Genomic DNA, 12,772 nt, shown 5'->3' on the forward strand with positions numbered 1-12,772 from the left:
AGATAAATGTTTCCTTTGCGGTGAAAGGAAAATGAAACAGAAACTGGCAGTGTTTCCCTTCACTTCTTTACAATCATCTGAGTCATTCCACCTCCAATTAAAAAAAAAAAAACTCCACTCCTGACCATCTCATATTTTTCACATTTTTTTCTGTGCACACCTGTTATTTACTAAATAATGAATTAGCAATTCGGTAAATATGCAGTATTTTTATAAAACACTATTGGAGTGGTTTCTCTTGTTATACCTGCACAATGTATGTTCACATATTGGCCATTAATGAATCTTTAATATTTATTTTTCTGACTGGCAGTGTCTTGCTTATCTTAGCTTAAAAACTAGAAACAAGAGAAACAGCCAGCTTAGCTTAGCTTAGGTTAGCACAAAGACTGGGAACAATTGAAACAGATGGCTTAATTTAGCATAAAGACTGGAGACAGCTCACTTACAATACAGATTGGAATTGGGGGCAAGGCTAGTTTAGCTTAGCATAAAGACAAAACAACAGGCTTGAAACCAATAGCTTAGCCTATTTTAGAATATTGAAACAAGATAGGGAAATAGGTAGCTTAGCTTAGCATAAAGTCAGGGAACAATTGAAGCAGGTGACTAAACTTAGTATAAAAGCTGAATAAAAGAGACACTCCAAAAATTAGCTTAGCATAAAGACTGGACTCTTAAAAAAATATAAAATTAAAATGGGATTAAACTTCCAATATTTCTGTAGTCTAGTTTACCCCCTGCAGGAGCAGTGAGGAGCTGCAACAACATTGTTTACCCTGTTTGACCTCACTTTACATTAGAGGACCGATAAACTCCACCCGCCTGCCTGCTGCCCCTGGTGACATAAAACAAGCACTCCTCTCACACTTTCCCCTGATTACTGGCACAACTGGTGTTTGGTTTCACTTCCCTCCACTCCCTTTCTGTCTTTCATTGCTTTGAATCTTTGAATATAACGACTGAGGAACTTCCTCGTGTTTGCATTTGTTTTTCAGCTCCCTGACCTGTTCATCAGGACACACTGAGGCATTGTTTTCTGATTTTCTTGAGCCTTTTAACCCTCCAGCTGCCCTCCAGGGGTCACATTCAGACAGTTTTCATCACTGCAAGAGGAATAAAGTCACAGTGCGGTATTAAATATCAACGTAACTGGAAGTAAAGGCAGCTGGACGTCACCTCGAGAGGATGGGGAAGGACGTGTGATGTTCCCTGGTTGTCGATCAGCTGTTGGACCTGATGGCAGAGGCAAAGAGAGACACTGAGGCGAACATCATGACTCCAGGTTTAGTTATCTTCCCAACATTTTATTTCATTTTATCTTTGCACTGCAAACAGGAGCTGCTGACAGACAATTCTGCATATTTAGTTCTCCAAAGGTACCAAGAGAGAGGCTGAAAAACAGGTTCATGTTTGGTGCAACGGTTCACATCTCTTTATGTAAATTTTATGCAAGTCGTCTGTGATGGAAATTAAAAATTAGGCCACTTTTACACTGCTTATTGTCTGTCAAAGCTGCTAAACTGATAACATCACAGTCTGAAGAGGTGTGTCTCATGTTTCATCATGTGGGTGTTATGAGGAACCATCACTTCGACATGTAACGACTGTTGTCGCAGTGTGGTAAAAGAGCATTGACCAACACTAACAAAGTCATAGTCCAAAATCCGAGGGAAAACCACAAACTCTTCTTTCAACATTTGGGTTTGTGTGTTGATTAACCAAACAGGAACATGTAATTCTGAGCTTTAGACAAGCTGCAAGGTGGAGTTTCTTTTTTCTGCACATAGCCAGACTTGTTGAATGCCTATTTACACTCTCAATGCTAAGATAAGTTAACAATATATCACTGTTTCCCATCTTTATGCTAACGTAGGCAAACCATTTCCCTGTGTTTCCAGTCTTGACGCTAAGCTAGGTCTGTTTTTTCCTCTGTTTCAAGTTTTGATGCTGCCCTAAGCTAGCTGTTTACACTGTTTCTGTTCTTTATGCTAGGCAAAGAAACTATTACACCATGCTTTCAATCTCTATGCTAAGTTAGGCTAGCTATTGCCCCTTGTTTGCATTTTTTATTATAAGCTAAACTACTTATTTCCTCTTCTTTCATTCCTTTATGTCAAGGTAGAAGTTTCCAGTCTTTTTGCTAAGCTAAGCTAGTTATTTCTAGTCTTTATGCTAAGCTAAGCTATCTTGTTTCGAGCTTTTACACAAAGCAAAACTGAGCTAGTTGTTTTTGTCAGTTTTCAGCCTTTTTTGCCAAGCTATGCTAGCTGTTTGCCCCATTTCAGTCCTTATGCTAAGCTAGTTATTTTCCTTGTTTCCAGTCTTCATGCTAAACGAAGCTATCCATTCTCTCTATACACCGCCTTATCCTCACTAGGGGGGGGGGCTGACTCGGGCGAAGGCAGGGGACACCCTGGACAGGTCACCAGTCTGTCGCAGGGCTACATATACAGACTAACAATCACACTCACATTCACACCTACAGGCAATTTAGAATGATCAATTAACCTCAGCATATTTTTGGACTGTGGGAGGAAGCCCACACATGCACAGGGAGAACATGCAAAGTCCATGCAGAAAGATCCCAGGCCCACCCCAGGATTTGAACCAGGGATCTTCTTGCTGCAAGGCGAAAGTGCTAACCACTACTGCACTGTGCAGCCCTAAACGAAGCTAGCATTTTACAATTTAATGCTCAGCTTGGCATGCTCTCTTACCCTCTTTCCAGTCTTTATGCTAATCAAGCTGTCTCCAGTCTTTATGCTAAGCTAATTTTGGAGTGTCTCTTTTATCCAGCTTTTATACTAAGTTAAGTCACCTGCTTCAATTGTTCCCAGACTGTATGCTAAGCTAAGTCTATTTCCTCTTGTTTCAGTCTTTTAAACTACGCTAAGCTATTGGTTTCAACCCTGTTTTTTGTCGTTATGCTAAGCTAAATTAGCTGTTTTCCCCCATTTCCTGTCGTTATGCTAAGCGAGCTGTCACCAGTCTTCATGTTAAATTAAGCTATCTGTTTCAGTTGTCCCCAGTCTTTATGCTAAGCTAATCTAGCAGTTTCTCTTGTTTCCAATTTTTATGCTAAAATAACTTAGAAACTGTCAGTCTTAATGCTAAGCTATGCTAGCTGTTTCCTGTCTTTAAACTAAGTTAAGCTACTGGCTTCAATCCTGTTTTTTGTCTCCATGCTAAGCTTAGCTAGCTGTTTGCCCTCCTTTCCAGTCGTTATGCTAAGGTAGCTTTTTTCCATGTTTCCAGTCTTTACCCTAAGGTAAACTAACCTAAGCTAAGCTAGCTGTATCCAGTCAATATACCAAGCTAAGCACACCGATCCCCTTTCTTTTCAGTCTTCATGCTAAGTTAAGCTACCCGCTTCCTTTGTTTCCAGTCTTTGTGCTAAGCTAATTTTGGCATTTCTATTTTCTTCCAGCTTTTTTGCTAAGTTAAGCCACCTGTTTTAATTGTTCCCAGCCTTTATGATAACCTAACCTAGATGTTTTTCTTGTTTTTAGTTTTTATGCTGAGATAAGCTAGACACTGCCAGTCTTTATCATAGACTGTATATATAGTGGACGTAGCATCTGGCTCCAGAATTGAAGCCAACCCGGAAGTGTCAAAAACTTGCAATATCACGCCGTCCGCTAGGGTTGGCTCCAAAAAGCTTTTTCTCCATAGACCCGAATTCATTTTTGGAAAAAATGAAATTTGATAGACTGATTTTCTACAGCTCAGGATTTTTTCCCCGTTAGTTTTCATGGTCAAAATGAGAGATCAGTTGGCCGATCTTAAAATAAATCAATACTGAATTTTAAATAAATCGTTAAAGTTGGTGGAGCCAGGGGGCGTGGCTATACTTGATAGACAGCAACAGAAGCCTCTGCAGTAAAACATGGGCGGGATAAGAGAGTCCTCAGCCAATCCTGCCCCTAGTTGCTCTCCGGTCCAGTCTGTTTGATGACGCTTTTTACGTCACTGGCTCCAAAAAATCCAAAACGGCGACCAGGAAGTAGCAAAATCCGGGCTTCATTTTCTCGGCGTTGAAACCAACGGGTGACGTCACGGTTAGTTTACGCCTGGTCTTTATACTAAGCTATGCTAGCTGTTTCTAGTCTTTATGCTAAGTTATGCTATCCAATTTCCTTGTTTCCAGTCTTTGTCCTATATTAGACATAACAGATGTACCTGTTTTTGTGTGTTAGACGACCTCCCCAGTGGTTCCAGTTTAACCACTAAGGAGCTGCAGCAGAACTGGAGGGAGGTGAAGAGGAATGATCGACCCGTCAGGCTGCTGTTTGAAATCCCATCAAGTCGGATCGTTGAGCAGGCGCTGAGCAAATATGTGGTGAGATTCTGAAACACATTTGGATTTTCTGAATGTTAGTTTTTCATACTGCACCACAAAGTCAAGTTCATTCACCTGTGTTCATTGTCTATTTTATTGAGAGATCATTTTATTCTTATCATTTAACCAATAAGGTCCAGGTCACACTGACATTCATGCTGTTTATAAAAACAAATACAAATGATCTATGCCTTGACACGACTAAAGTAAATATAGTGACTTAAAAGCTGAGAATTATTTCCTTCAATGATTCTAATAATTTGTGCATGCAGTAATACCGCTGTTGGAAATGCTATTGAACTGAAGCAGCGAAACTAAAAACTCTCAGCAGTAGTTCACTACATAGACCTGAAAAGCTAAGCTAAGCTACCTACTTACCCTAGTTTAAAGCCCCTATGCTAAGCTAACCTAACTATTCCCTCCTGCTTCCAGTGTATATGCTAAGCTAAGATAGCTGTTACTCCTTCTTTCAATCTTTATGCCAGGTTAAGCTGGCTGTATTCCTTTTATCCAATCTTTATTCCAAGCTAAGCTGGCTGTTTTTCCATTTCAAGTCTTTATGCTAAACTAAACTATCCGTTTTACCTGTTTCCAGTCTTATTGGTAACCTATGGAAGCTGTCTACCCTGTTTCCTGTCTTAATGCTAAGCTAGCTGTTTTCCCCTTTTCCAGTCTTTATTCCAAGCAAAGAGGGCTGTTTCCCTATTCCAAGTCTTTATGCTAAGCTAGGGTGACCATACGTCCTCTTTTGCCCGGACATGTCCTCTTTTGAGAGGCTGTCCGGGCTGTCCGGCCGGGGTTTATAAAGTCCTTCAAATGTCCGGGTTTTTGATCTTGCCTAGCTTGAGCGCGTCACAGACCAGTGTATTTATCATCATGGTAGTGTGTACAGATACGGACCCGTACCCATAGCCCGTGGCCTACGGATACGACACTTTCCCTTACCATAAATATTAATGAGCCGTACATAAATATTAATGAGTCGGCTGATGAACGCGCTTCGTGATTGGCTGGTAATCCGACGGACATAAATATTAATGAGCCGGTTACCATTCACGTTGAATGGTTCTTTTGGAAACACGCTCTGAGAGGCGGAGTTTGAGCCGAACCCCGGAACGCTCCACACTCACTCCTCGCAGGCTGACCGGCAGGTAGGCACACTGCGAGAGAACACTCGAACCGAAAGAAAATACCGAAACGCAAATGTCATTTCACTGATGAAATGCGAAAAAAGTACCCCTGTTTTCGTCCGGGTCGTGTCAAATGGGAGGCAGAATGTACAGTCTGCAAAGCTGGGACTTATGTCTCTGTAGCTAATAAGAGAAGGAAAAAGAAGGAAAAAAAGGACTGTTGACTTGAGGCATTATTTCTATATTTTTTCATTTGCCATTAGACACATTATTTTGAAGAATGGGTTAACTGAACATTGAAGAATAGGCTACCTCTCTTTTTTTCTTTTTGTTTAATATTTTGAGGCATTATTTCTATTTTTACATAATTGATAATTGGGAGGTTATTTTGAAGAATGGTACTCTACCTCACTTTTCCTAACTAAGGTGTAAGTGTCAGACTTAAGAGAGATGATTATTTCTTATTTTGTTAAACATCTGAATACATGTGTTCCTGCACAACTTGAGTCAATAACTATTAAAGACTAGAGCATGCCATATTTGTATGTGACTGATTATATTGTTAAGGAGAATTGCTTTAAATTAAAATTATATAATAATAATAATTATATAATTATAAAGCAACTGTTTGTGAGTGTTTTGGGCTATTTTCTGTATATCCAGGTATAGTGTTCTTTTCTGGGGAATTCAGAATATCTGTTTAACTGAGTTTGAAGCACAAAGCCCCCTCACCCATGGAAAACCCCTAAAAATGGGGGGGGACTGAAAATTTTTCGCGCTCGAGCTGGAAGTGTGTCCTCTTTTCAGAGAAACAGAATATGGTCACCCTATGCTCAGCAAAGGTAGCTGTTTTACCTGTTTCCAATCTTAATGTTAACCTACCTGTCTCCTCTTGTTTCGTGTCTTTATGCTAAGCTAAGCTAACTATTTCCCCATTTCAAGTTGAATCTAAAAAACTGGAGCTACTGAGGAGGAAATCTGACTTCTGGTTGTGTTTTGTTTCTGTAATGTTTCCCAGTTGGAGATGATAAACTCTGAGCTGATTCTGTCTCTGGTGTTCTTGGACCCAGGAGGAGGATGAAGGTGTTCTAACGTTCTCCATCTCCTTCCTGTTTGCCTCCAGGTGTACCAGGTGGTGGTGATGCGTTCCGGCAGCTTCGATTCCCGCCGGGTCTCGGTGGAGCGCCGCTACAGCGACTTCTCCCGCTTCCACCACCAGCTGCTGGAGGAGTTCGGCGAGGAGCTGGAGGAGGTTCTTCTGCCCCGCAAGCTGCTGACGGGGAACTTCAACCCCGACAACATTCAGGAGCGACGCCTGGCATTGCAGGACTACCTGGCCAAGCTGTACTCCACCCGCTGCGTCCGGCACTCCCACCACTTCCCGGCCTTCTTCACCGAGTCGGAGCAGCGCCGGGGCCACAGCCTGATCCGAGCCGGACAGTTCAGGGCGGCCGTGGAGCAGCTGCAGACGGTTCTGGAGATCCAGGAGAAGCTGCTGCCGTGGCAGAAGCCCACCCTGGTCGTACCGACTCTGGCCGCCCTCGCCGTCGGCCACCGGGATCTGGACGACCCGGAGCAGGCGTTCGGCTGCGCCCACAAAGCCCTGCCTCCGGTCAGACGCTACGGACTGAAGCAGTACCGAGCGGCGCTGCTGGAGCTGCTGGTGGATCTGGGGTACCAACTGGGCCGACCGGTGGCCCAGATGCAGGAGGAGCTGACTGCCCTGAGGGACGCCGAGCGGGGGGAGGCCTACTGCCGGTCCCTGAAGGAGCTGGTGATCCAGGAGTTCCTCTGACGACAGAGCTCCCTGAACTCTAAAAACGAAAACAGTTTGATTTTAATAAACAACAGTTCACAGTAATTTCACAGATTTTCCCGCTTTTGTTAAAATTACAGATATTAACCAGTAAAATGACTATTAATCTTTTATTCTATCTCTGTGCTTAAATCAGCAGAAAAGTGGTAAAGTTAAAAACACAGAAACACAAAGGTCTGGAAAATGGAATATTCATTAGCTGCTATTTTACTGATTTTCACCATTTAATATCTAGTGAAATTTCTTAACTGCTAATTTACATGTTCACCATGAAGGATTTTTTAAAAACAAATTATTTTAGAAAAGACTTAAAAAATAAGTGATTTAAATAAGCAAATATATGGTAAAGTTACAAATATTGAAACACAAAGATTTGAAGAATGGAATATATATTTATGAACTATTATTTTACAGATTGTCCCCATTTAATATCAAATGAAAGTATTTTAAAAATGTTAATTTATATTTTCACTATAAAGAATGTTTTTTTCCAAATTATTTTTAAAAACTGCAATTTAAAAAATCATTTTTAAACCAAAAGAAGTTTTGAAAAATATTTTTTAAAACAGTTATTTTACAGAATCAAGTAAAAGTACATATTTACATATACATGTTCACCATAGAGAACTACATTTTTACAAATGATAAAAAATACACTTTAAAAAAATAAACGATTTAAACGAGTAAAAATATGGTTTCAAAGTTCCAAATACTGAAATACAAAGGTTTGAAAAATTCATATTTTAACAGTTACTTTACTAGTTTTCACATTTAATATCAAGTAAAAGTATTTTTGTTCACCATAAAGAATACATTTTTCTTTCTTACAAACATTTAAAGGAATGCACTTTTTTTTTTAAAAATTTAAAATCAGCAAAAGGATTGAAAGAGTGATTTTTTAAAACTTATTTGACAGATGTTCCCTTTTAAATATCTAGCAAAAGTTCTTTAAAAATGTTTAAACTTTACATGTTCACAGTAAAGAATAAAATTATTATAAATGATTAAAAAACACACAAACTTTTTTTAAATCAGCAAAAAGTTTGAAAATGGAATATATATTAGTTATTTTGCAGATTTCCCCTGTTTAATATCTAGTAAAAGTATTTAAAAATATTAATTTACATGTTCACAATAAAGTTTTTTTATGAATAATGAAAGATGCACAAATTAAACATTTTTTAACTGTTATTTTGTAGATCTTCTCACTTTTGTTAAAATTACAGATAATAAAGAGTGAAATGACAGAAAAACTGTTAAACTTGTGTGTGTGTGTATATATATATATATATATATATATATATATATATATATAAACTGTTATTTTACTAATTTTCCCTATTTAATATAAAATAAAAATATGTAAAAATGTTGATTTACGTGTTTACCGTAAAGAATAAAGTTTTTACTAATTCTAAAAAGCATTTTTAAATCTGCAAAACCACAGTTAAGTTTCAAATATTGAAACACAAAGGTTTGAAAATGAAATATAGAATATTTAAGTTATTTCGCAGACTTTCACTATTTAACATCAAGTAAAATATTTTAAAAACATTCATTTAACAGGTTCACCGTAAAGAGTAACATTTTTACAAATTATATAAAAAAACACACTTTAAAAAAATATTTTCAAGTCAGCAAAAGGTTTGAAAAATGAAATATATATTTGTTGTTTTGCAGATTTCCCCTATTTAATATCTAGAAAGAATTATTTAAAATGTTAATTTACATGTTCACTGGAAACAAAAAACATTTTACAAATTATGAAAGCAATTAATAGTTGAATATTTATTATAAATAAAAATGGTTATTAAATATTGGGAATTAATAAATGAAACATTTTTGAATTGCTGTTTTACAGATTTTCCTGATTTGATAAATTCCAGCTCATATTTTGCATAATCACAATTAAAACATTCATTTCCATGTTGACTGTGACATTCTGTATTTTCCCTAATTTGTTAAATTACTGAAAATATCCAGAAAATTATTGAAAGATGTTTTAATTTACACGTTAACTGTTCAGGAAAAATAGGCTAAAGTTGTAAACAATGTTTACATCAATATTTTTTTGGTTTTTAAAAGGTAATTTGACCATAATTCTTTATTTTTTTTGTTTTATTATTATTATTTAATAATAAATTATGGAAGCAGTAACCAACCTCTGTTTGCTTCATATTATGAAGGTAGAATTTTTCAGGGCTTCATTAAATACACTAAAGTTCTAGTAAACATGAAACCAGCTGATTCTAAAGAGGATGTCTTTCTGACTGGATGATTTGAGGTCAGTTATTAGTCTGTGCTGCTGTTTCTTATCTGCAGGAAACGGAGCGTTCTGTTGCTGCATCTTCACCACATGTTGGTCAATAAATGGAACTCCCCAGAAAATTACCCAGAATGCCTCACTGTGTTCCTTTTCTCATCTGAAGCCACATCCATGAACTGCTGGATTTCCTCATCTGTCAAACATCAGAGGAAATAATGTTGTTTTCGTGTCTGCAGCTCCAATAGACTCAGGTTCCTTTCAAAATAAAACGTCTCTAATGATGTTTGAAATGAGCTTCTTTATCCTTGTTTGAAACACAAGACCAGTTATTATTGAGAAAGTATGAGTAGAAGAAGCTTGCTGTTGTTATTGTTAAGTGTTGTATTTCTGCTCGTTTAACTTTGGGTTAATTTGTTATGTCAGGCAGTTCAGAAATAGGATTGTTGTAGGTTTTTGAATCGTTGTTATTCTGGTGTTTATATTTAGTTGTTTTTCTGCCTTGGTGTTACCAACCGTGGGTTAATCTTAATAGACCCTGTGCACGTCAAAATGCTAACTTCCGGGTTCTGACCGGGAGGGCTTACAGGTCCTTCCGGAGGCTATTTCGCAGCATGGATAAAATGGAATCAACAAAGAAAAACACTGTTTTCTCGGCAAAACAAAAAATCAGATTTCAGCGTGTTCAAGGTCGATATGGGAGGTACTGTAGTGTACCATTATGTTCGGCTTCTGGTGTTTATAACGGTTCTATAAGCCTTCACCGCTTTCCAAAAGACCGGCATTTGCGGCCTCAGTGGATTGCCAAAATTAGACGAAAAAAAATGTTTCACACTGAGCTGAGGATCGGGAATATTAGTGTATAGTCACTGATCAAACAGCAAATATCTGATCAACTATAACAACAATCCGTGCACTCTTCAATCATTTGTTATTCCGTTTTGACACCTAATCAAATATAGAAGAAATCCAAGCATTTATTTGTCATTTTGTTCAAACAAAACTACAAATATAAAATTTCTTGCTGAACTCGACTAAGTACCAAAGACTAAAGTGTAAAGTGGATTCTAGTAGCTAACTAAGCAAAAAATAGTAATGTATAATCCCGTTAAACTTCAGTGTACCGCTGGCGGTACACTTACTAATTTGCATAGGAATTTAAAGAATGTCCGACGGCTGCAAACGCAATTATACAAACACTATAAGCCGATGGAAAGCTTAGATTCTCATGAATCCGCCGGTATAAACCACTCTCAGATGTGATTACCACAGCGGGTAATATAAACACATTTGTCCGACAAACAACGAATATTCATCCATCCTTTCTCTGTACACGGCTTTAACGCACACAGCCCGACTCACATTTTCGGGTTCATTATTACACACAGATGAAAATATTCCACAAAAAACGGCCATAATACAACCTTTTACATCCAGACGACACAAGCCAGTAAAATATTTTGTCCAAAACATGTCCTGAAGTCGGTATATAATCCACGAATCGGTCGTTTTCAAGGAAATGCACCTCGCGATGCGCGTCCAATATTCCCTGTATTTCTCGTCATATTTTTTATTTACAAATAGAATATTAGCGATTTTTTGTACTGAAAATGGCTGGAATTGACTGCAGCTAGTGATGTTATGAGATGTGCCGAGGCTTCAAAGTGTGTGTCGAGTAATGGAGGGGGCGTTTCCACGAAGCGCGTATCGAGGCCTGTTTCATTTAGGGGAGGAGTCTAAAATTATGACGTTTGAAGCTTCATGAGCCGATTATACTGCGTGACTGGTTCAGGAACTGGTTCATGGGTTTGATGTGCAATTCAAAAATAAGGGGCAGCGAAACACCATGGATTCCTCGTTCACATTTGTTGGATTTTTGTCTGCTGCATCTTTGCTTGCAATCGGTTTGAGACTCTTTTTTGCCATAGAAGAAGACCAAAAAAAGAAGACTCTCCCCTTTCTGGGAATACTTTGACCTGATTTCTCCTAATAAAGTGGCACATAACAAGTGAAGTTTAATATGAGTATCTGTGATAACACTGCACATCGCTTGTTCTAATTTCTTTTTTCTCTAGTATTTCAAAAGTTGAAGTGTCTGTTTGTGTTCCAAGGAGCTGGAGAAATATTGTCCAAAAAAACACCTAAATCCCATCATTGTGGAAAAAATTATTTATTTTTTAATAAAAACAAATAAAATGCTGTCCCTACTTTTGTTTTTCCACTGGTACCAGAAGCACAGTCACAAAACAAAAAGTAGCACACAAGCACATTTTATTTATGTCGCCCTTATGACAATTACACTTTACAGAAAACCAGAACCTGACCCCAATCAAACAGTCAAGCTGCAAATCTCAAATCTCTCCCCATCCACTCTCCTCTCTATCTCTATCAAGAAAGACAGACGCTATATTAAATATATTACTTGTTTATTGGCATTATCATTTAAACACAATTCAAAGCTTCACATAGCAAAGCCAGTGTGTCATTATGGGCACTCTGCCTGTTTTACTTTTATTTGTCCACTTGATGGCGCAGTAGAGCAAATGAAGCACCATGAAGCTTCGACCCATGAATGAACCAATTGGATGGAAAGCCTCAATGCTTCATGAAGCTTCATCTCGCCATCACTACCAGAAACTAACATTTAAATCTAAAAAATACAAGACAATAGGCTGTATTTACTCACGTTAAACATCACACGACTGCACCCCAGCTCTGAGCTCCCAGACGCTGCATTCTACACACCTGTGCAGTGTTGGGCAGTAACATCACTACAAATAGAGTCGTTAGTAGTTTAACTACATTTTTCTGTAACGACATGGTAGCGTCGTTGTTTACAAAATCAAAAAACGTTTCAACAGCTTAGCTGATGTTTTGGTCATGTAGCGCGGTAGCAAATGCAAAAAGCTACATTAAAAATGATTAATGTTGAACTGCTTGAAGCAGAGCTTTCTGCTCTGCTGCAGTCTCATCTCACACTTTTAAGGATCAGACAGTGACATCCTCTCCAAACGCCGACATGTCTGTGTCGACCAATAGAAGCGGAGGAACTGTTGATGTCGTCATTCAACAATCCCTTCTTGCGACTTCACTGGATCCACACACACACAGACGCTCGCTTCAGTTCGCTGAGAGATGGCAGAGAAGGAGGGAGAAGACGAGGAGCTACCGAAGGAGTCAGAGTCCCCGTGGCCCTACCTAAATAGTTATAGAGTTTTTGT

At 38.4% G+C, this 12,772-nt stretch overlaps 1 protein-coding gene across 1 annotated transcript; it reads left to right on the forward strand.

Moving 5' to 3' along the window:
• Positions 1–751: 751 nt before the first annotated feature.
• Positions 752–8,506, forward strand: snx20 (sorting nexin 20). Its single transcript, XM_022202618.2, has 3 exons — positions 752–1,285; positions 4,200–4,342; positions 6,596–8,506. Exons 1-3 carry the CDS (start codon positions 1,240–1,242, stop codon positions 7,265–7,267), a joined length of 861 nt encoding a protein of 286 aa, XP_022058310.1. The 5' UTR covers positions 752–1,239; the 3' UTR covers positions 7,268–8,506.
• The last annotated feature ends 4,266 nt before the right edge of the window (positions 8,507–12,772 follow it).

Source organism: Acanthochromis polyacanthus, chromosome 8 (genome assembly GCF_021347895.1).
Source record: "Acanthochromis polyacanthus isolate Apoly-LR-REF ecotype Palm Island chromosome 8, KAUST_Apoly_ChrSc, whole genome shotgun sequence".
Lineage (NCBI taxonomy): Eukaryota > Metazoa > Chordata > Actinopteri > Pomacentridae > Acanthochromis > Acanthochromis polyacanthus.